At 46.3% G+C, this 24,687-nt stretch overlaps 1 protein-coding gene across 1 annotated transcript in view; it reads right to left on the bottom strand.

Annotated features, from left to right (window-relative positions):
• The window catches only part of C3_1H21orf58 (chromosome 3_1 C21orf58 homolog), a 103,893-nt gene that overhangs the window by 69,499 nt on the left and 9,707 nt on the right, over positions 1–24,687 (bottom strand). Inside the window, exon 2 of the mRNA XM_069225494.1 lies at positions 3,946–4,006. Coding sequence (XP_069081595.1) covers positions 3,946–4,006 — 61 coding nt within the window. The remainder of the gene's footprint in view (positions 1–3,945; positions 4,007–24,687) is intronic.

The raw sequence follows: 24,687 nt of genomic DNA on the forward strand, positions 1-24,687 counted from the left end.
CCGATGTTTACCCTTTTCTATTTTCACTATAGTTTGCAAGCAAGTCCGAGTGTTAACTGCCGGAACAGGAAATTCAGACAATATACCTCCGCCCAATGCTAGCTCAGCAAAAGATGTTTGTAAATGCTGCAAACATCACCAGGTCCATAGTCAGCTGTGCCTGCTCAAAGCCCAGTCACACTGTAAATACACTTACCCACCTCAACTTGGGGCCATAAATCTGACAAAAACACAGGGTTGGCAGGAACATATGCTCCTTGAGGCCAGCAACATTTTTCCTACACCAAAAGACCATAAAAAGAAAAGACTCTTCGAAGAAAAAACCTGCAATTGTTGTAGATTTGTTGCATTTCCTAAAAAGGGTTTTGGTGTCTCAACCACATAGCCGGGGAACAGAGACAGGCTTACTGGGAAATGATAAAGGGCTGGCATTTAAATGATCTAAAACTGTTGTTTGTGCACAGTGGGATAGAGCTTGAAGGCCTGCATTCTGTAGCGGTGGCACTCTCATCAAACTTGATCCGAATACTTTGAACCTCTGAGAGTGCTTGTCTTCATTCAGGAAGCTGTGTTACTGTGCTTCACATTATCGCGCGGTACTGACTTGTAGTGCAGTGGGACCTTTCACTGCAGCTAACCTGATGCTAAGGATCAACCTGCTGGCTTTAAATTTTGAGCAATTCCACGCAGGAATCCGGACGAACTCTTATGAGAGACCAGGATTAATATAAGGTTCCTTAAGCAAAGTCAGCAACACAGTTCCTTATTCAATATGGCCATCCTGCTTGCCCTTTGCAGGTAAATGCAACACCTTCCTCATACTAAGGGTCATTGCTAGGATTCAATTAATTTCTTCAAAAGTCCTTAACCGAAATTCAAAGGTTTTCCATGTAATCTGCATGGTCCTAACACAAAAAACCCGATATAGGTCACCTACCTAGCATTTTCTAATCTTTATATTGTCTTCTACATTTATACTGTAAAAGCTTTTTATTGTTGGAAGTTCCCAGTCACCTCATTGGTTTCATGCTTTGTTATCCAAAGAGCATCTAAGGCACTTATTTTCATCTCCAAATTGAGCACAGATGTTTCTATTCCTGCAAATCTTGATGACATTGACTCCAGCACATACTCTTTCGCCACTACAACCTTGTCTTCCATGTTACTGACTTTCTTATGCAGATTTTAAAGTGACCCAATCAATGCCCTATTGCACTTCATGAGATAAGATATATAGGCCCTCATTACAACCCTGGCAGTCAAAGACTGCCAGGGTTGTTTTGGCATCGTACCGCCAACAGGTTGGCGGTACAATTTGCCAGTCACACCGCCGGGACCGGCGGTTTCCCACCATCGTTGTCCTGGCGGTTATAATCCGCCAGGGCAGCGCTGCCCTGGGGATTATGACTCCCCTTCCCGCCAGCCTGTCCATGGCGGTAGAGACCGCCAGGGAAAGGCTGGCGGGAAGGGGAGTCGCGGGGCCCCTGGGGGCCCCTGCACTGCCCATGCTATATGCATGGGCAGTGCAGGGGCCACCAGGCACAGCCCCACCCTGCTTTTCACTGTCTTCACAGCAGACAGTGAAAAGCGCGATGGGTGCAGCTGTACCCGTCGCACGGCCGCAACATCGCCAGCTCCATCAGGAGCCGGCTACAATGTTACAGCCGCCGGCCCAGCGGGGATGTTGTAATGCGGCCGGCGGGTGTGCAGTTTCATAGGCGGCCGCTAGGCGGTTCAACCTTGGCGGGCGGCCTCTGCCGCCCGCCAAGGTTGTAATGAGGGCCATAATGTCAAACAGTACATTTCGAGGGGTATGCCTCACTGTCTGAGCACATTCTGTGGTAAAAATAGCTCTTCATTCATCTCACTGAGAATGCATCATTTTGTGATCAGGGACACTTTTTTATGTTTCCAACCTTTGAGACTGTCAAGGCATTAACAAGCATATAATCTCATTTGTTCACTAACATGTTCATACACCCACAGTCACCAAAATATTCAGACACCCTGCATGGGTCAGAATAATAAGACTGCATGTTCTCTGGATGTTCAGTTTACTGATGGTATAGCCCTATAATTCTGTCCTCCATCCATTAGGGAGCCAACGTGAGGAAGCAAATTCACAACAGCGATTCTAGTACACTGCATTAAATGTGGAAAATATACTACTCCATTCATTAGTGCTCTGATGGATTCATACTACTATTACTGCACCTCCCCTGTCATGAAGTAGTACCTGGCATCTACTTGGTTTCATGGCAGATAACAAAGGTAGGATCCCCTGTGCTATGGATTCAGTGGCTCTACAAAGGTCTCACAATATCTATGAGAAACGTTGTAATACAGCCACCAGGTACTCACTGCAATATGACATCCAAGGGTTCTCTCTCAGACTTGTGCAACCTGGCAAAGGTCATCCAAGAAATGAGACAGGGCACAGGTGTTCAGTTGGCAGCTTGTGTGAATACCCGTTTCCAGATGAAAGCTTTTTTTTGTTTTTAAGCAAAGATTTGACTAAAGCTATATCATCATGCCATGCATTCTAATATGCATTGAACCATGACACATAGCAATCGAATTTTTTATGTGGAGGTAAGAAGTGTGAAGACTAAAATTTAGGCATTTCATGAACAACATTAGAATAGTTAAAGCACATACAGTTTCCTTTATATTTTATATTCAAAGAAAATTATACTAAATTCTAGGTCTGTTTTATTTTGTTAAGAAGAACCCCATGACTTTAAACAGTTAAATCATGTTTAAGTTGAAGTGAAAGATCATTTGAATAAATATGCAACATTAGTCCAGTGCTAGTTTGATAGTGCCAGTAGAAGCACTACCAAACTAGCACTTCAAGCAAGGTAATATGAACAAATTGTGGCTAATCATTTTTGTAACCTTTGCCAACCATTACTCAATATGCCTAAGTGTCCACTGAGGTAAAATCACTAGAGGCATCTGCCTCTCAACATCGTACATCTAAAAATAATTTTATTTTTGTCTAAAAGCCTTTTAATCACTGGTTGACTAAATGGTTTTTATCCTCTTGTACTGACTCATAAGTCTTAAAGTTGAGTCTTTACTTTTTTATAGGCTTTTTTCACCTATCTGTAGTCACATGTCCCACTAGTTAATCTATGGTTTCAGGCAGCTATTCCTGACTCCCACGTAACCGGATTCCCACACAACAGACATTGATACTTCATAATCATAGACTCTGTAGGCTCATCAATAACTACTCTGTCAAAATTACCAATCGCATATCTGATTTTTCCACTTACATCATAAGTTATTATAGGCTAGCATTTCCTAGCTTGGTGACAGAATCCCGAGGTCCTCACAAAGACCTAAAAATCGTAAGGATGGGCACTTCACTCAGTTTATTCAATGCTGAAGGTCTAAAAAAACAAGAGTGAATGCAACAGGCCTCCAGTGAATACCTGCCAAACCTGCCAACATTCTGCTGTAGGTATTTCATGTGTGTGCCTGTCAAATAAAAATTAAAGTGAAAGATAAAAGCTCTCCTAACATTAAAACACTATGGTCAGTCTCTATTCTCTGGAATCAGGCTCAAGTAACTAAAACGACACTCAAGCTTCTTGGGAAGGAGCTTACATGCATGCTTGGGGGCCATACTGAAGTACTCAGAAACTAGTTGAGCAAAGAGGCATAGTTTCCTTGCATGCAAGTCCCTTCTAACAGAGAGATATGGTGTGCTGCCTATTACTGTGCCCTGTATCACAGAGGCATCACATTCACTTTACCATGGCGAAATGCCTTCAACTTAACTACCTCCTTTGTCCAGATGACACCTGGTACATGATCACATGGCGTGCTGGTTTTTACTGATTCCTTTATCACAGAGACACCATAATCCCTGAGATGTTTATAGATGCCCACAAGAATCACTGAACGAAAATGTAAACGTTTTTAGGTGTCTCTTACTTGCTGTCGTCATTGGTGTACCATTGTTCTCCTCTGCATTCTCTCGCTCATTCTCCAGTTTCTGTTGAGAAAGGAAAATAGAACTTTATGACTATTATTTTTGAAGAAGAAAATACACACCAGTAGCGAGGATATGTTTCTGTTAGTATACATCGTTCCTTCCCCTCTTCATCTGCTCATTACATATTACACTAAACCAACAGTACCTGAAAATTATGAAATTACTGCCCCTTACTTGGGAAGGAGAGTCACAAGGGATTATAGTGTAAAAATGAGTAGCAGTAAGTAATTCAAGCATTACTCTCTTCCTGATCAAAGTCCTCAACAACAAAGAATGTAGTAAAAAGTGATTTTTTGTGTATGGAGGCACGGCGATGCTGGCGGAGCAGCATCCTAGGAGCCCGTTCCCTCCCGGAGCAGCGCCACGGAACAGGTAAGTGCTGCCCGAGGGGGAAGGGGAGGGTGTGTTTGAGTGTGAGTGTATACATGGCAGTGTGCGTGAATGTTTGTGAAGGGCGGATGTGTGTCTGAGTGTATGAATCCGTCTGTGCATGTAGGTGTATGGGTGCATGAGGATGTGTGGGGTTGGGGGTTGGGGGGACCTGTATGTAGGGGGGGTGAGGGATGGTGAGGTGGGAGCTGGAGGCCTACATTGAGATTTGGAGGAGGAGGGTTGGGGGGGCCGGTTTTCAGGGTTCGGGTGGGGCCGGCATTAGGGGCTTGGGTGGAGGTAGTGGCAAGGGGGGGTCCTGCCGTGCCACATACAGGTGGCAGGAATGAGAATTCCTGTCACACGTATGCTTTCTGCCAGGGATTACCTGGCGGGGTATCCTGCAAGGAAATCCCTGGTGGAAATGGGATCATAATCCCACCGCCGGTCCGGCCTCCACTGCCGGGTCGAATGTGCCTACCGTCGGCCCAGCGGTCGATTCTGGCATGGCAGTGGGTGGTAGTGAACTGGCTGCTTTGCAGCCAGTTTACTACTGTGTTCAGAATGTGGAGGCCTGGACCGCCATGCCGTTGGCGGTAATGAACGCCGGCGTGGCGGTCATTACCACCATGTTCATAATAACCACCATAGTATGAGATTCAGGTACCCCATATTTTTTTTAATTTACACGGGCAACCTCTGCTCTTATATATCACCCTCTCCGCCGCAATATACAAATCCATCCCTCGCTTCCATTTGGCTATCATCAGTGCCCTGGGCCCCAAGTACCTCGCCAAGTCTCTCAGCAATCACAAGCCCTAAATTACAGAACAGAAATTTCATATGAGGGAGATCTATGTCACAGGGGACGCCTAGGAGGATGTACTTAAGGTCTTCCGGTAGCGTAGTGTCAAGTATCCTCCACAAATCATCTAGCAGGTTTTGCCAGAAGGGGCGTATGACCGGACAGGTCCAGAGCATGTGAAAGAAGTCCCCCCCTTGACCTCTGCACCATAAACAGTTGGGGAGGTCACCCATCCTATGTTATAGAGGGGTCTTCTGTCGTAAAAGATCAGGTGTAGTATCTTTAGCTGAATTAGTCGTGATCTAGTTTTGTTTGCCACCTCTCTAAGGAGCATGACAGCAGCCTCCCAATCTGCGTTGTCTAACTCGCCTACTTCGGCTTTCCAGGTTCGTCTGAGTTTCTGTATAGTGTCAGGTATGTTATTATAAATGGTTCTGTACATGGATGAGACTGCCTTCCCAGTTATTTCCCCCATCAACAGCCTACCTTCCAAGGGTGAGGTCAGGCAGGATAGATTCTGCCATTCACGCATGTTGAAGTTGGAGGTATCTAAAGCGTTGTGTGTCAAGGAGTTGATTTTCTTGCTAACATAAGGAAAAGGGCATAAATTCCCCCTCCCTCAATAGGCCTCCCACCCTAGAGATTCCTATGTTGTCCCAATCATAAAACCCTCTCAGTTTACCAATCTCTTTAATCATATTTAATGTTAGAAATGGGGTCTTTGGTTGTCAGTCAGGTTACTCCTCTGTCCAAGCAAGGACCCTCACTCTAGTCAGAGTAAAAGAGAATCACCCTCAGTTAACCCTTGCGTACCCCCTAGGTAGCTTGGCACAAGCAGTAGGCTTAACTTCGGAGTGCTAGGTGTAAAGTATCTGTACCAACACACACAGTAACTTAATGAAAACACTACAAAATGGCACAACACAGGCTTAGCAAATAGAGAATATTTATCTAAACAAAACAAGACCAAGGCCAAAACGACAAAAATCCATACTACACAAGTCAAGTTATCACTAAAAATGCAAAAAGAGTCTTCATGTAATTTTAAACACACACTGTTAGCGTGAAAATGTACCTTGGGTGCGTCAAAAATAACCACTCACGGGTGAGGGAGGTAAAAAAGGGCTTGCAATGCGGCGATTTCGCTCACGAGCGAGGCCTTGCGTCGTTTCTCCTTTAGTCGGGTCGGCATGTCTTGTTTCTTCTCTCCGCAGGAGAGCGATGTGTCGATCCAGTCAGCACTCTCGGGTCCGGGCAGTTCTTGCGTCGCTTTTACATGCCCAGCTGCACGATGCAAAAATCACTCAGCACGGATTGCGATCTCACCAGCCTCCGTCAGCGACGCTGCGCGTCATTTCTCCAGCTACTGGCATCTATTTTCCAGTTGCATGGCAGGCGAGAGTCGATTTTCAGCCGCAAAGCCGGTGGCGCATCAATTTTTCAGCCGCAGGTCAGAGTTGCATCAATCTTTTCCCCGCACGCCAGTCGGAGCGTGGATTTCTCACTCTTGGGCTGCCAGCTTCTTCTTTCAGGGTCCCAGGCACTGGATGGGCACCACTTGGCAGAGTAGGAGTCTCTCCAGAGACTCCAGGTGCTGGCAGAGAGAAATCTTTGCTGTCCCTGAGACTTCAAACAACAGGAGGCAAGTTCTAAATCAGGCCCTTGGAGAGTTCTTCACAAGAAGGAATGCAACACAAAGTCCAGTCTTTGTCCTCTAGCACAGGCACAGGCAGAAGCAGCAACTGCAGGATAGCTCCACAAAGCGCAGTCACAGGCAGGGCAGCTCTTTTTCCTCAGCTCTTCTCCAGGCGGAGGTTCCTCTTGGTTTCCAGAAGTGTTCTAAAGTCTGTGGTTTTGGGTGCCCTTCTTATACCCATTTTCTCCTTTGAAGTAGGCCTACTTCAAAGCAAAGTCTCTCTTGATTTTGAAATCCTGCCTTGCCCAGGCCAGGCCCCAGACACTCACCAGGGGGTTGGAGGCTGCACTGTGTCAGGACAGGCACAACCCTTTCAGGTGTGAGTGACCATTCCTCCCCTCCCTCTTAGCACAGATTGCTCATCAGAATATGCAGGCTACACCCCAGCTCCCTTTGTGTCACTGTCTAGTGAGAGGTGCAACCAGCCCAAATGTCAAACTGACACAGACAGGGAATCCACAAACAGGCAGAGTCACAGAAATGGGTTAAGCAAGAAAATGCTCACTTTCTAAAAGTGGCATTTTCAAACACACAATATTAAAATCAACTTTACTAAAAGATGTATTTTTAAATTGTGAGCTCAGAGACCTCAAACTCCACATGTCTATGCGCTCCCAAAGGGAATCTACACTTTAATCAGATTTAAAGGTAGCCCCCATGTTAACAGTGAAAAACAAATTTAGCAATATTTCACTGTAAGGACATATAAAACACATTACTGAATGTTCTACCGTAACCATACACTGCACCCTGCCCTTGGGGCTACCTAGGGCCTACTTTAGGGGTATCTTGCATGTAAGAAAAGGGAAGGTTTAGGCCTGGCAAGTGGGTACACTTGCAAATTCGAATTTACAGTTAAAACTGCACACACAGACATTGCAGTGGCAGGTCTGAGACATGATTACAGAGCTACTTTTGTGGGTGGCACAACCAGTGCTGCAGGCCCACTAGTAGCATTTGATTTACAGGCCATGGGCACCTCTAGTGCACTTTACTAGGGACATACTAGTAAATCAAATATGCCAATCATGGATAAGCCAATTACATACACATTTTGTATGGGAGCACTTGCACTTTAGCACTGGTTAGCAGGGGTAAAGTGCCCAGAGTAACAAAAACAGCAAAAACAGAGTCCAGCACACGTCAACAACCTGGGAAACAAAGGCAAAAAGTTAAGGGAGACCACGCCAAGGATGAAAAGTCTAACACTGCGCATAAAGGATTTCTTGTGTGATTTTTCCCACCCAGCCGATACGTCTACTGGCCCTGTGCCGTATCTCAATAACAACTTGGGTTGCGGGCAGAAAGCCGCTCACTCCCCTACCCCTGTAGTGGTAGCGGAGATAGGGAAGGTCTCTGAACTGCGCTCTCCACAGCATAGGTGGGGCGGTCCCCCTCAACATGACCTCAGTCATTTATTACCATCAAGTGAGAGGCCCAGTAATTTGCTCTAAGGTCAGGTAGGGCACTACTTCCATTGTAGCAGCTCTGCTGCAGTGTCTGTAGGCTTATCCTCGGATGACTCTCATTCCACAACAGCCTTCGTAGCTCTCTTTCAATTTTGGTGAAGATTTCATCTGGGAGTCTGTAGTAGCAGTTTTGCAGGGTGTAGAGAAATTTGGGGAGGGTGACCATCTTGAACATGGCTCCTTTACTCATTACTGTAAGAGGAAGCATCCTCCAGCACTCGCGTCCATGTGGAAATTCAAGAATATTTTGCCAATGTTGCAGATTATACTACTCTCAGGGTTCAACGTCACATAAATGCCGAAATCTGAAGCCCTCACATGACACTCTCAGTTTTCCTGCAATGTACTTAGGGTAACATGGTCAGTTTCCACATGTGGTTATAGTAGAGGACTGACTTCTTCTAAATGATGGTATATCCTGAGTGGACACCATAGTTCTCAAATGTCTAGAACATTTCAAGGGTTGAAGTATTCGGATGGGTTAGCTATAGGAGAATATCTTCTGCATACAGTCACATTTTCTCCTCCACAAGGGAGGATCCTGGGACCCTAAAGCCTTTTTGTTAATGGGCTGTTGCAGCTCTCACATGGCAGGGGTTCCAATGTGAGTGCAAATAGGAGGGGGGAAAAAGGGCAACCTTGACGTTTGCCCTGCCAAATAGGAAATTCAGTCAACATTATGCCGTTGGTCCACACTGCTATGTAGAGCTCTCATTAAAGCAGAGCTACCCATGCCAACTAATGTTCCCAAATCCCTTTCTCTGGAGGGTATGCATCATGAAAGGCCACTGAACAGCGTCAAAGGCATTTTCTGCATCGAATGACACAAATATATGAGGACCAGGGCAGGACTCCACTGTTGCCATCCAGCTATGGGGTCTGCAAAGGTTTCATCTGGGAGAGCGTTTTGGCATAAACCTGGATTGGTCATGATGAACAAGGATAGGGATGATTCTTGAGATTCTAGTGGCAAGTATTGTGGCTAGGACCTTGGTTTCAATATTAAGTAGTGATATTGGGCGATAATATCCATACTCAGTCAGGCTTCCCTGGTTTGTGAATGACTACTATAGTGACCCTGAGAAAGCCGGGTGACAGGATCTTCTCCCATAGGGCTGTCACATATAAGTTACGCAGATGGGGTGCTAATAGATCTCTGTTTTTTTTTAAATTCCGCCAGAAGGCCATTCGGACCCGGGGTCTTCCCTGAAGAAAGTTTTGCAACTGTCTATCTCACTTCCACAAGGGAAATCTCACCTTCTAGGGACTCTCTATCCTCAGCAGGGAGCACTGGTATGTCAATGGCATTTAGATAGTCTTCCATCTGGTATTGTTCAACTCGGGGTTGCTCCCTATAAAGAATCAGGCAAACTCATTTGAAATATATTTGTCGGTTACACAATGGGGGCTCTCGTTTTCTTCTATCTGAGTCACCCATCTTGCCTCTAGTTCCCATCGCCCCAGTCAAGCCACCAGTTTCCCAGCTTTATCACCTGTGTCATAAAGGCGGTGTTGCGTGGCTGAAAGGTGGGTTCTTACCTCCTTAGGGGCCAGTGCTCTTTATTTGACCCATAGAACCTCCATTTGTCCAAGGGTCAAGGGAGTAGGTGAGTCCATATTTACCGCCTCCAGGTGTGTCAGTCTGACCTTTGTATTTGATTTTCTCAAGTTCTTTCTTGTTTTTGTAGGCGATAATGTCTTGTGCCCTACTGCGTATCACCGATTCATAAGCCTCCTACAGTGTCACTGCCGAGACCACAGAGTCTTTGTTTTCTAAAACGTAAAGTTCCGTGCCAGTCCTAATTTCTCTTATGATTGTTTCATCGCTTACCTCCCAAGCATTCAGTCTCCAACTGTTACACCTGTCTCGGTGTCAATGGCCAATGGAAGGCCAAAGTGGAGAATGATCAGACAGTCCTCGTGCCAAGTACTCTGCTCTCTGTATTGTCCCTACTTCCCCAGCTAGTGTGAATATATAATCTAACTAGGAAAACACTTTATGGACCCTGGAATAGTAGGACTAACCTCTTGTGGTCGGTGATGCTAAGTTAGTCATGCCCAGTGTATCTACAAAACGTCTCAGAGGCATAGGCCTAGATGTATCTATGGTGTGTGGTGCATGTGATCTATCTAGTGCAGATGTCAACACATCATTAGTCACTGCCACATCACTAGTCACCACCAATAATATGTAAGGAAGACTCAGTTTCTAAGAGGATTTCACCCACTGTGGTTAATGTGGACTGTTGCAGGTGGGGAGGTGCTTAAGCACTAATGATAGTAACATCCTCGTTTCCCCACATACCCTGAATAGCTGCATATGTCCTATCGAGGTCCAGCCATGTTCCGTGGACCTGAAAGGGAGGGGTTTTCTGAATAAGGATGACTATCCCTCTCGCCCCAGGAGTGAACCCAGCGTGTGCCAGTATAGAGTAAGCTCCTCTGGCAGAAAGTGACAGTAATTGCCCCGTAGATGGGTCTCATGCAAGGAAACGACATCCGGTTTCTGGTGTCTGATAAAGGCAGTCACTAATTCCCTCTTAACCTTATGTCCTAATCCACTGACATTCTATGTGAGAACGGAACGTGTCCCAACCTTAGAATTAATTGCAGACATTATAACCACAATGATACACATTTTTGTTTCCTTCCAGTGGAGTGGGACATCGCTTGTGATCGATAAATTTTCCTCATCGTCTAATGAACAAGCATAAGAAATATTCAAATAAACAAAACAGCACACAACAGTCCCACCCAAATCCCCCCACTCCCTAGCACCTCCTGCCCTGCTTACATACAACTACATATCACACTAGGGCAATCATGTTGCAGGATCGGGCCTTATGGGTTTGTTGACCACCCTTTCCCAACTTTAGAACACTAAAGACTTGTAACTTCCCTCTAGGAGGGCATTCACTCAACAAAACTCACACTTCTCGAGGTTAACAAGCAGTCAGGCCTGCAGCTGTCGACTATCGCTCTATAGCTATCCCCAAACGTGTCTCTAACCATATGCTACAGTTACACTATACATTCACACACTATAAAACCCAACTGATGGGGGAAAAAGAGGGGTGGGGGACTGAGGAGGAGAGCTGGCTAAAGAGGGAAGTTGGAGAAGCGGTTGGGGCGGAGAAGGGAAAGTAGAGAGTAGGCAAAAAGCAGGAAAGGGCGGGTTCACTCTAGGGCCATTCGCACTACCAAGCTATCCAGTGGCCCAAAGGATAGGAGATAATTAAGTCCCAGAAGAACACCAGCGTCCCTCTGCTGGATCAGTGTTGATCTGATTGATGCATCTAAGGTGATGGGTTCCCCTCTGCGGTGTCAGATCCATCACCCCGCGCTGGCGGCAGTTGCAGTGGATCTGAGAGTTCACTATGAGGGGGGACAACGTCTTCCCACTTCCTTTGTCCGTTTCCGAGGTTTGGTCCCTTATTGAGGGTCTTGTGTAGGCAGCTCTAGTGGTTCCATCACGAACACTCCTCAAGCAGGTCCCCTGTACACGTTAGGAGGTCCTGGTTTTCGACCTGGCCCAAGTGGTCTGTTCCCCGGTGTCTCTGTTTTGAACATTAAACGTGGTTGTGGCAGGAGTCTTTCCTACACCCAGGTGTCTTCCGGTGTTTCAAAGTAGGTTTTATCCTATAGGATGACTTTCAGCTTTGCAGGAAAAAGGAGCATGTATCGAAGCTGCTTTGCACAAAGTTTGACTTCAACTGTGGCAAAGGACTGGCACTGTTTCTGTACATTGTGGGAATGGTCTGGGAAGATGAGTATGGTGGAAGAGTTGTGAGTAATCTTGGCCTGCTGTTGTGCTTCTCTGAGAATAACATCTCTATCATGATAACTCAAAAAAAGTGCAATGAGGGCTCTTCGGGGACCTCCAGTAGAGCGTTCTGCCGCGAGCACCCTGTGAGCTCCCTCTACCACAAAGCATGTACAGAAATTAGCAGAGGTGAAGCGAGACCGAAGCCAGTTTTCCAGAAAAGCAGGTGCCTTCAACTCCCTCATGAAAGCCCACAAAGCAAAGGTTATTTTCACCGTGAGCGGTTTTCCTCATCATTCGCTCTCCAGAGAAGGGCTTTAATGAGTGCCTTCATAGTAGTCCCGTCTTTACCTTGGGTATGGGTCACATATTCTAGCTCTGATATCCTGTCTACCTCTGGTGTTACTATATTGTTGACTTTGCTGAGGTCTTGTCTCAGCAAGGAGACCTCCACTGCCACTTCACCTACTTTAGTTTCCAAGGCCACTCTTTTTTGATGAATGGCTAGTAATAAGGCTGCATTGTCCTGAGTCAGGGTGGCAACATCACTCGAGGCGGGGCCTCCATTGTTTTGGTATAACTATCAATCTTTCTCTGCTTGGGAGGTTTTGGATCCTTATCTTTAGGCATAGTGAGGCTGGGGAGACAAAACAGTTATTTCTATCCCCCAGGTTGCTTTTCTGGGTCGTTGTTACTAAGCAGACCTCTGGGTATCGCAGTTGTTGCAGATTCAGTCCCCAGTGTATAGGGATTTCGCTGCCTAGTTGTCACTGACTCTCAAGACAGTGGCTCTCTCTCGATCGGGCTCCACTGAGGAGAAACCTGTGAACTGCAGTTTAGGATATAGGAGGGCTCATACAATGCTGTCTCCCTTCTGCCTATTCTGTTAGGAGGTGTTATTTCAGTAGTCCAGTGTTCACACTCCAGCTGTGGTGGTTCTGGAGGCGGCGTTGGGGGGGACCCCACCCGGGGTGGTTCTGGAGGAGGCGTTGGGGGAGACCCCACCCACCCCAGCCGAGGATGTCCGCATAAACCGGGACCTCCAGTTTATCCTTTAATTCATTAGAGCTCCTCATAGGATATCGGTGAGAAGGAGTTGGACAGTTGGACACACAGAACCAGTCAGGGCTATATATAGGTACTAGTCCAATTTTATGTTAAGCTTTTCAGGATTCAGAGGCCCCACCAGGGAGAAACAGTCACTGGCCATCCCAGGAACTACGGGGAGAAAAGCTCAGATGAAGGAGGCTCAGCATCGCACGGCATTGTCTCACTGCACTGCAGGAGACCTCCCTCAGAGGCCAGGGCTGGATCAGGCCGACAATACCCTCACACCACCCAGAGGCTCGCTGGCCCCCTCTCACCTCCCACTGCCTCATCCACCACAGGGCCACCCCTCGCTAAGGCCCAGTAGCAGCGTCATCGTGGTAAGGGGCCACGGCGCAGTTTGGAGGCAAGATGGGTTCGCCGGTGGCAGGACTGAGAGGCTCACTTCAGGGCACCCCCCCCCCCCCATCCTCCCCCCTGTCACCACCGAGCGGCATTGCTAAGGGTCACAGGTCCCATATCAGGAAGCACTTATTCCCAGACAGGCCAGTCTCAGGTCTGCAATGCCTCCTGTAGTAGGATCATCCTCTGGGAGGGTGGGGGATCATGGTGTCTAGACCGGCGGCACCATACTACCCTCTGTTCGGGGGCTACCAGCTGGCTCAGTGGCGTGTATTGCTCGGACTCTCGGCTGCAGTGATGATGGACGCCATATTGCGTAGGCCCCTCCCAGGGAGGCTGCTTCTCCTTTTTTCAGCTCTGGGGTGCCTCCACCGCTCAGGGGATGTATCCCCTTGGCCAGTCACCAGCTCTGATCTATTTTCCATGTGACTTAGGGTCAGACAGGGATCCAGGGGTCAGGATTCAGGCAAGATGTGAATAGGCTCAGCCAGAGCTCGTCTCAGGCACGTCTAGCCCGCCTTGTTGTCAGCCATGACCCCAACCTATCACCATTATTAAACAAAGAGTAAAATATTTTGGTACAAAGAGTATGTAAGGAGTAGGAAAGGTAGCAGACTATCAGCTGTCTGTAAGCTACCTACAACTGAAACAGACAACACGATACTGATACACATAAAGGTACCAATAAAGATACAGATTCAATAACACATAGCCATCATCGTAGCAAAATCAACAGATAAATTAACTCTCCCTTGGCTCTGTATCATATGACAACTTGGGGGATTGCAAAAGTGACGAGCATCAGTTTGAGCAGGACTGATGCCATAGCAAATGTCTCAGTTTTGCTGTAATGGGTGCATTACCTGAACACACCAAAAACAGCTGATCAGTTGCAACTAGTTACCATTGATTCACCCATGTATGTGTCAGACAGCCAACTGATCAAAGCTACTTCAACCATCTCTGTGTGGGAGGGTGAAGTAGAATAACTTATTATGGTAAGATATGTCAGCAGATACATATCCAATGGCTCAATGTTCTGGAGGCATTTTATTGCAATGAAATGCTTTGGACAGAAGTCTGGAAGGATAATACCTTCCAAATTTACACCCGGAAGAAAACAAATGGCTCTATTCAGGAGCTGGATTAATGAGCACATCCACAAAGGACCCAAAATCCCAAGGAGAATTGCCAGGGTGAACAAGTTAAATAGACATGGACACATAATGGCAGAGGGCGTCTGAGAGGCAAAGGAAGGGCCAGAAAACTTCACTTTAAGCCCAGAAGGGACTAAGACAGAGACTACAAAAGATAGCTAAGAATCAAGGTTTTTCAGAGGGGTATGGAACGTGCAAGAATGTTACACTAAAAATGAAAGCCACTATCTGCTACTGAATTAATTCACAGAGAATTTGTTTCAGTCAATCCAAAAAACTATGGGCTAGATGTACGTAGAGTAAAAATGTGATTTCCTTATTGTGATTTTTTGCAAATCACAGATAGGAAATCGTTATTTCTAATGTATGAAACTCATTGAGTTTCATTTAGCGATTCATTGTGGGTTGCAAACAGACCTATCTCATGAATATTACTGAGGTGGATTACTATTTGTGACCAGCTACGATTCCCTGCCATCACAGGGATGGTGGCCTGTTAGGATCAGACATGATCGTCCATGTTTGTGATCGCTTTTTAAAAAAGCAATCTTTTTTTTTCAAACGAAGCCCGTTTTCCTTAAAGGAAAACGGGATGCATTTGAAAAGAAACAAAAATGTAACTTTCAAGTTTCAATTTTTAAGAGTAAGTTCTCAAAGGGGAAGGGGTCCCTTATGGACCCCTTCCTATTTGCGAATCAGTTACAACTAACTTTGATTTGGCCGTATAGTGTGAATGGTTTACACCCACGTTTTGGTCACAAAATATTAATACGTACCTGTAAAAAAGTAGCCTCTTTCTAGCTTGGTTACCCTACTTTTGGCCTGTTTGTCAGTGTGTTTGACTGTGTTCACTGGGATCCTGCTAACCAGGACCCCAGTGATTGTGCTCTCTCCTCTAAATGTATTTACGTGTAACTGTTTATCCCCACAATTGGCATACTGGTGCCCCCATGTAAGTCCCTAGTATATAGTACCTAGATATCCAGGGCACTGGGGTTCCAGGGGATCCCTATGGGCTGCAGCAGTTATGCTGCCACCCATAGGGAGCCCATGCAAAGGGTTCTGCAGGCCTGCCATTGCAGCCTGTGTGAACCGTGTGCACGCGCCTGGTTTCACTACAGGTCACTGCACCATGTCACTGTGAGTCACCCCTATAGTAAGCCCTCTCAGCACAGAGGGCAGGGTGAGGAAACCTATGTGTGAGGGCACCACTGCACTAGCAGAGGTGCCCCCACGAACTCCAGCTCTATTTTTCTGGACTTTGTGAGTGCGGGACGGCAATTTATATAAGTTCTGGACATAGGTCACTATCTACGTCCAGCTACATAATGGTAACTCCGAACCTGGGCATGTTTGGTATCAAACATGTCGGAATCATATCCCAATACTGTTTCAAGTATTGGAAGTATGATTCCATGCACTCTGGGGGCTCCTTAGAGGACCCCCCAACATTGCTACCACCGGTCTTACAGGATTTTCCCGGGAAGTCCAGCTGCTGCCACGCCTTAGACAGGGTTCTGCCCTCCTGTTGCTTAATCTGATAAAGCCCAGGAAGGCAGAACAAAGGATTATTTTTGGGAGAAAAGGTAACACCCTCCCCCTTTGGAAATAGGTGTGACTAGCTTGGGAGGGGTAGCCTTCCTACGCCGCTGGTTTTGCTTTGAAGGCCACATTTAGTGCCCTCTGTGCATAAACCAGTCCACAATGGGTCAGGGACCCCCGGTCCCTGCTCTGGTGTGCGAAAATGGACAATGGAAAGGGGAGTGACCACTCCCCTGTCTATCAACACCCAAGGGGTTGTGCCCAAAGCTCCTCCAGAGAGTGCCTGGGTTCTGCCATCTTGATTCCAAGGTTGGCAGGGAACCCTGGGAGCATCTGAGTGGCAAGGCCAGGCAGGTGACGTCAGAGGCACCCTCTGATAGGTAGTTACCTGGTTAGGTGACCAAGCCCCCTCTTTGGGCTATGTGGGGTCTTCCTCTGGGGTGTGTCCTCAGATTCGGGTTGCAAGACTCCAGCAGGACTCCTCTGCAATCTCTGCTTCGACTTCTGTCCTCAGAAACTGCGACTGGACCATCCAAGCACCTACAAGCTGCAGATCAACGAGGAAGACTTTTTTGCAACATTGTATCCAGAACTCCTGCCAGCTTTGTAACATTTCCCCAGCTGTGCATCCTAAGAAGACTGCAACCCTTCAGCCCGCACAACAAGAAGGAATCTCCCTTGAGGTGAAGGCATCACTCCCCAGTAACTACAGGTACCTGGCTGCATCGACGACCAGTTGTGTGGATCTCCACTCATCCTGAGTGGTGTGGGTCCTGCATCACAGGTTGTGGTCCGGAGAGTCTCCCTTGGTCCCCTCTACCAGGTGTCATACTGTGGTGTTGGTAAGTCCTTTCCACTCCACGTAAGACAGTACCCCCGTGCACTGCATCCTTTGCAGCTGCCAAAGCTTGTTGCTTCACCCTTCAACATCAGGTGATGTGTAGCTCCAGCCCTCGGCACTCCCTCTTGCAACTTTTGGACCTCTGCGTGGTCCTCCAGCGACGTGGGAGCAACTTCTGTGGTGCTGCATGGGCTGCTTCTGCAACTTCTGTGTCCCTGCCCTGCGGGACCAACTGTGGGTGCTGCCTCTGCTCCTGTGGGCCTTCTGCAACGCAAAGTTCCCTGTGACTCCCCCTCCTGGGTAAAGTCCTCCTGGACCTTGCTGGTCCCCGGCAGCACCGCTTTTTCTCCAACCATGCGTTTGCCTTTGCCAAGGCTTCTAGGTGGAAATCCTTCACCGACATCCATCTGCAATCCAGCTTGCAGCGTGGGACACCTTTTGCATGCATCAGAAACTCTTCTCCAGCTTCTGTGCTGCAGTGATGACCTCTTTTCCTTCTTCGTCGACCAACTCCAAAAGGTACCTCAGGGTGGGTAGTATATCCTACTGCACAGACACTTCTGGATTTGGTCCCCTTCACAGGTCTCCATTTCGGTTTTCCACTGCTGGTTCCTTGCAGGCTGTTCTGGGTGTCTTCTTTTCATCCTTTGGGGTGGTTTTGGGGAAACCCAGTGTTTTACTCCTGCATTCCTGGTCGCTGGGGGGTACTGTATTACTTACCTATGTGGGTTCTTAGTGCTCCCAGCTACCCGCTACACAATTCACTTACCTAGGTGGGGGCCCTGTGTTAGCATTCCACTTTCTTAGTATGTGGTTTGGGCTCCCCCTAGGGCTACAATTGCTTATTGCTATTTTACACTGTTTTCTAACCTTTTTATGCCTCTTACTGTTTATTAGTAAATATACATATATATATATACATGATTACCTCCTATTGGAGGGTTACCTCTCTAGTATTTTCTGACACTGTGTTCCAAAAATAAAGTACCTTTAATTTTGTACAGCCAAGTGTTTTCTTTCTTGTGTGTAAGTACTGTGTGATTGTACTGGTAATGTATGAGCTTTGCATGTCTCCTAGATAAGCCTTGGCTGCTCACCCACAGCTACCTTTAGAGAACCTGGCTTCTAGACACTGTTTACACTTCACTGAGAGGTGATACCTGGGCCTGGTATAAGGTGTAAGTACCATAGGTACCCACCACACACCAGGCCAGCTTCCTACAGTAACAACACACGCACCTTCCAAATATCGATACACAAACCAAATTGCCTTACCGAATCAGAATTTGGGCTCTGTATGTTTGGAAATGCCTTTTTGCATTTGCAAACCTCCCGATTCTGGTAATCAGATCATTTGCGAACACAAAAAAGCTTCATACATCTAGCACATGTGTCAAGAGAGGCAGATAACCAATAGTTTGATCATTCATGTGATACAACTTGTCGGTCAGGCCAAAGACCTCTATGCTAAAACTGTCAGCGAAGAATCTGAAAAGTGGTCCAACTAGCTTACTAAACCTTACTAAATCACACTGCTATAGATCATGAGTATACTGAAAACAGCAAACCTAGGTTTCTTCGGAGTTCATATCTGTACTGTAGATCTGCGTCTTTTTTACCTTAGTAATGATGATAAGAGGAAATAGGATGAGAAAAAGAAGGACTAATAGAATGAAAACTTAAAATGTCTTTGGGGAAAGGTCAATGATGTTTTTGGCTTTGTATTCACTGTAAAGGACAAATATTAGAGTGAAATAGCTAGGTTAGATTCTAAGGCCATAACTTACATTAACAAAATACAAAATACAGACATTCACAACAAAAAAAACATAAAGGTTAAAAGGACGTTATAGTTAGGAGTTGAAATGAATAACACATTAGCTTACACTTAAAGCACAAAAATCACTGAAATACACAAGTTCTTGTTTATTCAACTAACTATACCTTGACCCCCATCACGCACTGCTTATGACCTCACATTTTGTATAATTGATGACATGTTAAATTACATCATTGTTGACATCATTGATATTATTTAAATAAGAACATTAATGCCATTAATAAAAAGATCATTTGGGGGCATGGCCAGCTGCACACAATGGCGGGTATATTTTGAGCTTGCTCAGCCAGGAGAATCCTGGAATGCGCTGCCAACCCAGTACTGCTGCCACTTTAGGAAGCTGTCCCTGGAGGGCAGTGCTAAACCCGGAGTACAGAGCATGCAGCGCACCATACTGTGAGTCGTGGTTGAAGCGGGATGGCACCCACTACAGGCAATGAGCTCTATTGGCTGAGGTCTGACCGCATGTGCTCTGGACTGTGAAGGCATGAGGTGTTCTGGATCCTGAGCCCCCGAGGAAGAGGGAGAGCTGGGTAAAGTTCCAACAGGATACCGGTGCCTGCTACGGAGGTGAGCTGTGTGGGGGATGGCCCCAGGACCATACGTGCGACCTGGGGACCCGGATTGAGCATATACAAAGGAACCACCCAGGGGCCCAAAGATGTGGTAAGTGTTCTAATGCAGCCGCACATACTCTGGAATGGTGGGGGAGGTGTGTGGCACTCCAGCACCCGAAGAGAGGCAATGTGAAATTCACCACCTGTCACAGAGGCGAGTTGGGTGAAAACTCTATGAGCATGCAGGCTGGCCCTGGAACGTCAGAGTAGACCGACCTGGGGGCCTGCGAAGCAAAACCGTACCCCTGAGGTGTGAGCTATAAAGAAGGGAGAGGCTAAAAAGGTGGTGCCTGGTGGTGCCCAGTGGGGTGTCAGGGGACCTGCCTCATAGATGGAACTTAAGCCCTCAAACAACCTATAATTACTGCATCAACAGCTCTGAACAATTGACAAATACGCCAAAACCACAGTAAAGACTCCCAAGAAGGTAACCTAATCAGGGAATACTACAGAGACACAATTTACTCTGGAGCAGATTTTCCAAACCATTTGTGATATGCACACTAATATGGAGAGACAAATCGGCGAGGTCATTGTGCAGGTCGGCCTGCTTTGCCAGGACGTCAGAAAAATCACAGACAGGGAAAAACAGATATCCACTGCAGAGGACACTGTACAAAACTTAACTGCAGATGTGACTAACCTACTGAAATGAGTGGCCCACTTAAAACACAGGGTGAAGAGGACAGATCCAAAAGTAATAACCTATGTGTCATCGGCATTCCAGAGGGAGCAGAAGGCTCAAACCCGGAGGCCTTCTTGGCTGCATGGCTGAAATCAAGGCTACTCATGGAAGCCTTATTATTGTGCTTTGTCGTTGAAGGTCCACAGGTTTCTGGCAGTGAGGCCACCCTACCCCAGGCACGCCCACAGGAATTAGTATCTACCTAGACTACACCAAAAGGTACAGCAGCAGAAGAGATCCTACCTGGTAGTCAAGCATAAGTTAAAGGGATGCAGCTAACCTACATGCTAATGTTTCCGGCAAAACTAAAAGTGATGCACAAAGGAATACCACATTTCTTTGAAACACCCCAAGCAGTTTGAGACTGGCTAGAAATATGGAATACCAAACTTCAGGGCTGACTCACAGAACCCCCTTCAAAGACCCCAATGGGGAAACTCCACATCTACTAAGATGGAGAAACTGAAGGAGACCAGGACGAAGACTACACCCCAGAAAGAAAGCAGTGGGGACCGAGCTCCTTGACATCTCAGCTCCAATGAGTGGGCCAGTAGCAGAGAGGGTTGCTCCATTGCCAACAATGACATTGGAGAAAATCCTCAAAAAAATTCACAACTAACTTATGGCTATATATCCTTACACTTGACAGGTCGATCATGGTTGGGGGGGTGCTGGGGTGCGGCAAACTTGTAGGGACACTGGGACACACAATGACGAGACATTAACTGTGTTTAGAATCAGTTGGGTTGGCTGTGAAGAGCGATACGCATATCCACTTTCAGACTTAAAACTCTGCAAGGTCCACACTTCCTCTAGACGATACACATCACAGTAGGGGACATGGAACAGATACTTCAAGGTTAGAAGGATAGTGAGGAGCGAAGTTGGGGTACTGTTTAGTTTAGTTAATTTGAGTTTTCATTCACACCTTATGCTACGCCACACAGGTCATTTCTACCCACTTTTCAAACACTACAAAGCACAGTGACAGACTCACAAGACTCATTTTTAATACTTTTGGGGCCTGTCAATGGCTTGAACAACAAAATGAAGTCTTTCAGTATCTCAAAAGATACTCACCACCCGTTATACAACTACAAGAGACTCACCTAATGGGCAATAGGTACCCCTTCCTATGCCAAGGCGGATATACTAAAATATATAATCCTGGCTACACTTATGCCTCCGGAGGGAGGGCTATTCTACTTCACAAAAAATTCCCACTGCAAGTGACGAAAACACACCATGATTATCTGGGCATATTTCCATTTATACAGGACAATATGGGAGACGGACACTGGAATTTTGCATAAGTGTATGCTCCTAACCCACTCCACCATGGTGGAGGAAGCACTCCAGGCACTCACACGCCTACTGCTACAGTCCTTGACAGGACTAACAGTGGTGGGAGGGGATTTCAACTTTGTCATGAACCCCACCCTCAACAAAAATAGCACCCAGCCACGCAAATGAATTATTTTAAGCACTTGGGTCAGCTTCATGTACCTTACAGATGTATGATGCTTATTCCACCCTGGCATTAAAGAATACATATTTTACTCCCACTCACACAGATCCTCCACTGTTATCGACTACTACTTTCTACCTTCTGTGGACACCATCATGGCAGTTCAGTCACAAATTCTACCCTTTGTACTAACTGACTAGCCTCCTATAATTGTAACAATAAAATTGCCCATGGTTCTGCCATCTGGCCTATGGTGCCTGAGTGCCTGGTGGTTGCATGACACCTCCTTAGCCAACTTCCTTAAGTCGCAAACAGATCACTGACTATGTTGAACGTAATAAGTGCTCAGTGAACTCCCGGACAGTTATTTGGGAAGCACTAAAGGCAGTCCTTAGAGGACAGGTAATTTCTTATCAAACAGCTGCAAAACAACAGAAATATTGTGAACTCATACACCACAAGATAGAAATTATGCAGCTGTCACTCTGGCAAAAGCTGCTGCACTCTGCATCCCTCTCTCATATGACTAACCTATGGGAACGAGTGATCCACTTAGAACACAGGGTGGAAGATGCAGAGGAGGTTCCAGAAGGAATAACCTACGCTTCGTTAGCATTCCGGAGGGAGCAGAAGGCTCAAGCCCAGAGGCCTTCCTGGCTGCACTGCTGAAATCATAGTTACCCATGGAAACCCGATCATCCTGTTTTGTCATCAATAGGGCCCATGGGTTCCTCGCAAAAAGACAGCCCCCCTCCACTGCCCCTGAGGGCATTTTTTAAATGCAATATAAGTTTGACTAGATCGGGACAAGGCAGGGAAACTACTGTATTGGCTTGTGAACAGATACCTAGAGCTCCATATAGTTTCTAGTATAACTTAATTGGTAGACAATAAATTAATAGAACCCTGTACTGATAGCTCAAGAATTCTCATCCTACTACACTCGCCTTTATGAAGAGCAATCCCCGACTCCAGCCTACAACGAACATCCAATTGAGAATTATCTAATAATATCTAGACTCTCTAATTTAGACAGTCAGGGACTAGAGGGAATACTGACTGAAGAAGAACTCAGAACTGTATCTCTGCCTACAAAAAAGACATGCACTTGAGCAACACCAAGCCAACAGGCCCTCCCGGATCACAATCCCAAAGGGGCACATTTCACAATGGTCCACTTGGGGCAGAGGGGGATACTGAAATTTACCGCACACCAGTCAGTAATACCCCAGAACCCATGACAGCACTAAGAGAGTGATTGGAGAGTGTAGTGGAAGCCTTAGAAGGACTGAGTAGAGGCAAAGATGGTCCCCAGAGTATTAGCTGTCTCTATGAGACTGAGGCTGATTCAACTCAAATACCAACATCAGATGAACTGCTTCCCCACGCAACTGAGAAAAATGAAACCCGACCTAGACGCACACTGCCTAAAGTGTAAATTGTGCATGGAAACATTTTTCCACACACTTTGGGAATGCACAGTAGTACAAAGGTATTGGTGCAATGTATGCAATGTCCTATCTTTGTTAGTGGGGAGGCCAGTGATACTGGAACCTAAAATGATTTGCTGAGTCTGATGGATATATGGGGGGGAAGTAGGTGCACCAGCTTTTGGTAGCTATGGGTCTCCTTCTTGCTAAAGGAGACACAACCCGACACTGAAAGACAGAACGGGCGCTCTCTGTGAAGGCCCGGATTAATGGTATGGACTACTGTGCCAAGGCTGAGCAATATGTCTACAAATCAAGAGACTTCCCTTAAATAAATAATAAGATTTGGGGGCTTGAATTGCCTATTCTACAAACTCAATCTATGACTACCTGGTGACCAATGCCTTTCATATATCTGTAATATGATGGGGGTGGGGCACGGGTTGTGCCCAGCATATTACGGCTTGTTTGAAATTTGTGAACACTAAATATGTTGAAAACTTAAAGAGAGTTGAAAAAAATAATTACATTATTCAATAATTCTAACAGTGTGCTATAGGCTTCCAAAAGGCTGCAGTAATACAACAAACTAAACTGATGGTTGCACCTTTAACCAGCATATGCACCCATCTCTCAAACCCCGCAGGGCCTGGCCTTTGCCAACAGCCCCAGTGCTCTAGCCTCTAGCCATGCCCCATACCCAACCCACCACATATGGCCAAACCTAACCCAGCATGTATGTCCAACCCTTGCTGTACAAGCCTTTGGCCATGCACAGAGATTGTTAGCCACATGGCCTAGCCTTCAGGCAGGCACAGTGTCCTACCCCAAACATATCCATACCTGTACACCTTTGGCCATGTGCCTCATTAGTTGTGCATCGGTTCTGGCATCTGGCCAGGCCCTGCACCTACCCTCCACAAATGGCTGTAGGAAAATGCCTCTTTTTTGTATTCTCGTCCCCGTTTTTTCTGGACACATGCTGCTGGATTCTCGACTCTATGCACTGGGGCACTGCCAACCAGTCACCAATTGATGTCTCTGATCCACAAAACATGTCAAACAACACTCTGCTTGACAAACTCAACTTACAAAACATCCCTAGGATATGGTACCCAGTGGAACTAGGGCATGTAAGTTAAATATCACTAGTGGACTGCAGCACATATTATTCTACCACTAAAGAGGAAGTGCAAAGCATGCCTCTAGGCCTGCTCCTGCAAACTGGTTACGGAGTTTTAAAACTGTCAATTTAACTTGGCATAATAAACATTTTGCCAGACCTACACCTATCCTTTTTGATACTTATAATTAACCCCTAAAGTAGGGGTCTACATGCCCACAGAGCAGGGTGAATGGTAATCAAAGAGTAGGGCATGTTATGTTTTACATACCCTGGCAGTGAAAAATCTCCAAAGTCATTTTTCAATGTGGTAAAGCAGACTTTCTCACAAAAAACATTGGGTTACAATATAATGCCTTTGAATGCATAACTTCAGTCTGCGAAAAAGTAGAAAAATTATTCAATGAATTATTTTAATAGTAATTTA

The sequence above is a fragment of the Pleurodeles waltl genome, chromosome 3_1, assembly GCF_031143425.1.
Source record: "Pleurodeles waltl isolate 20211129_DDA chromosome 3_1, aPleWal1.hap1.20221129, whole genome shotgun sequence".
NCBI lineage: Eukaryota > Metazoa > Chordata > Amphibia > Caudata > Salamandridae > Pleurodeles > Pleurodeles waltl.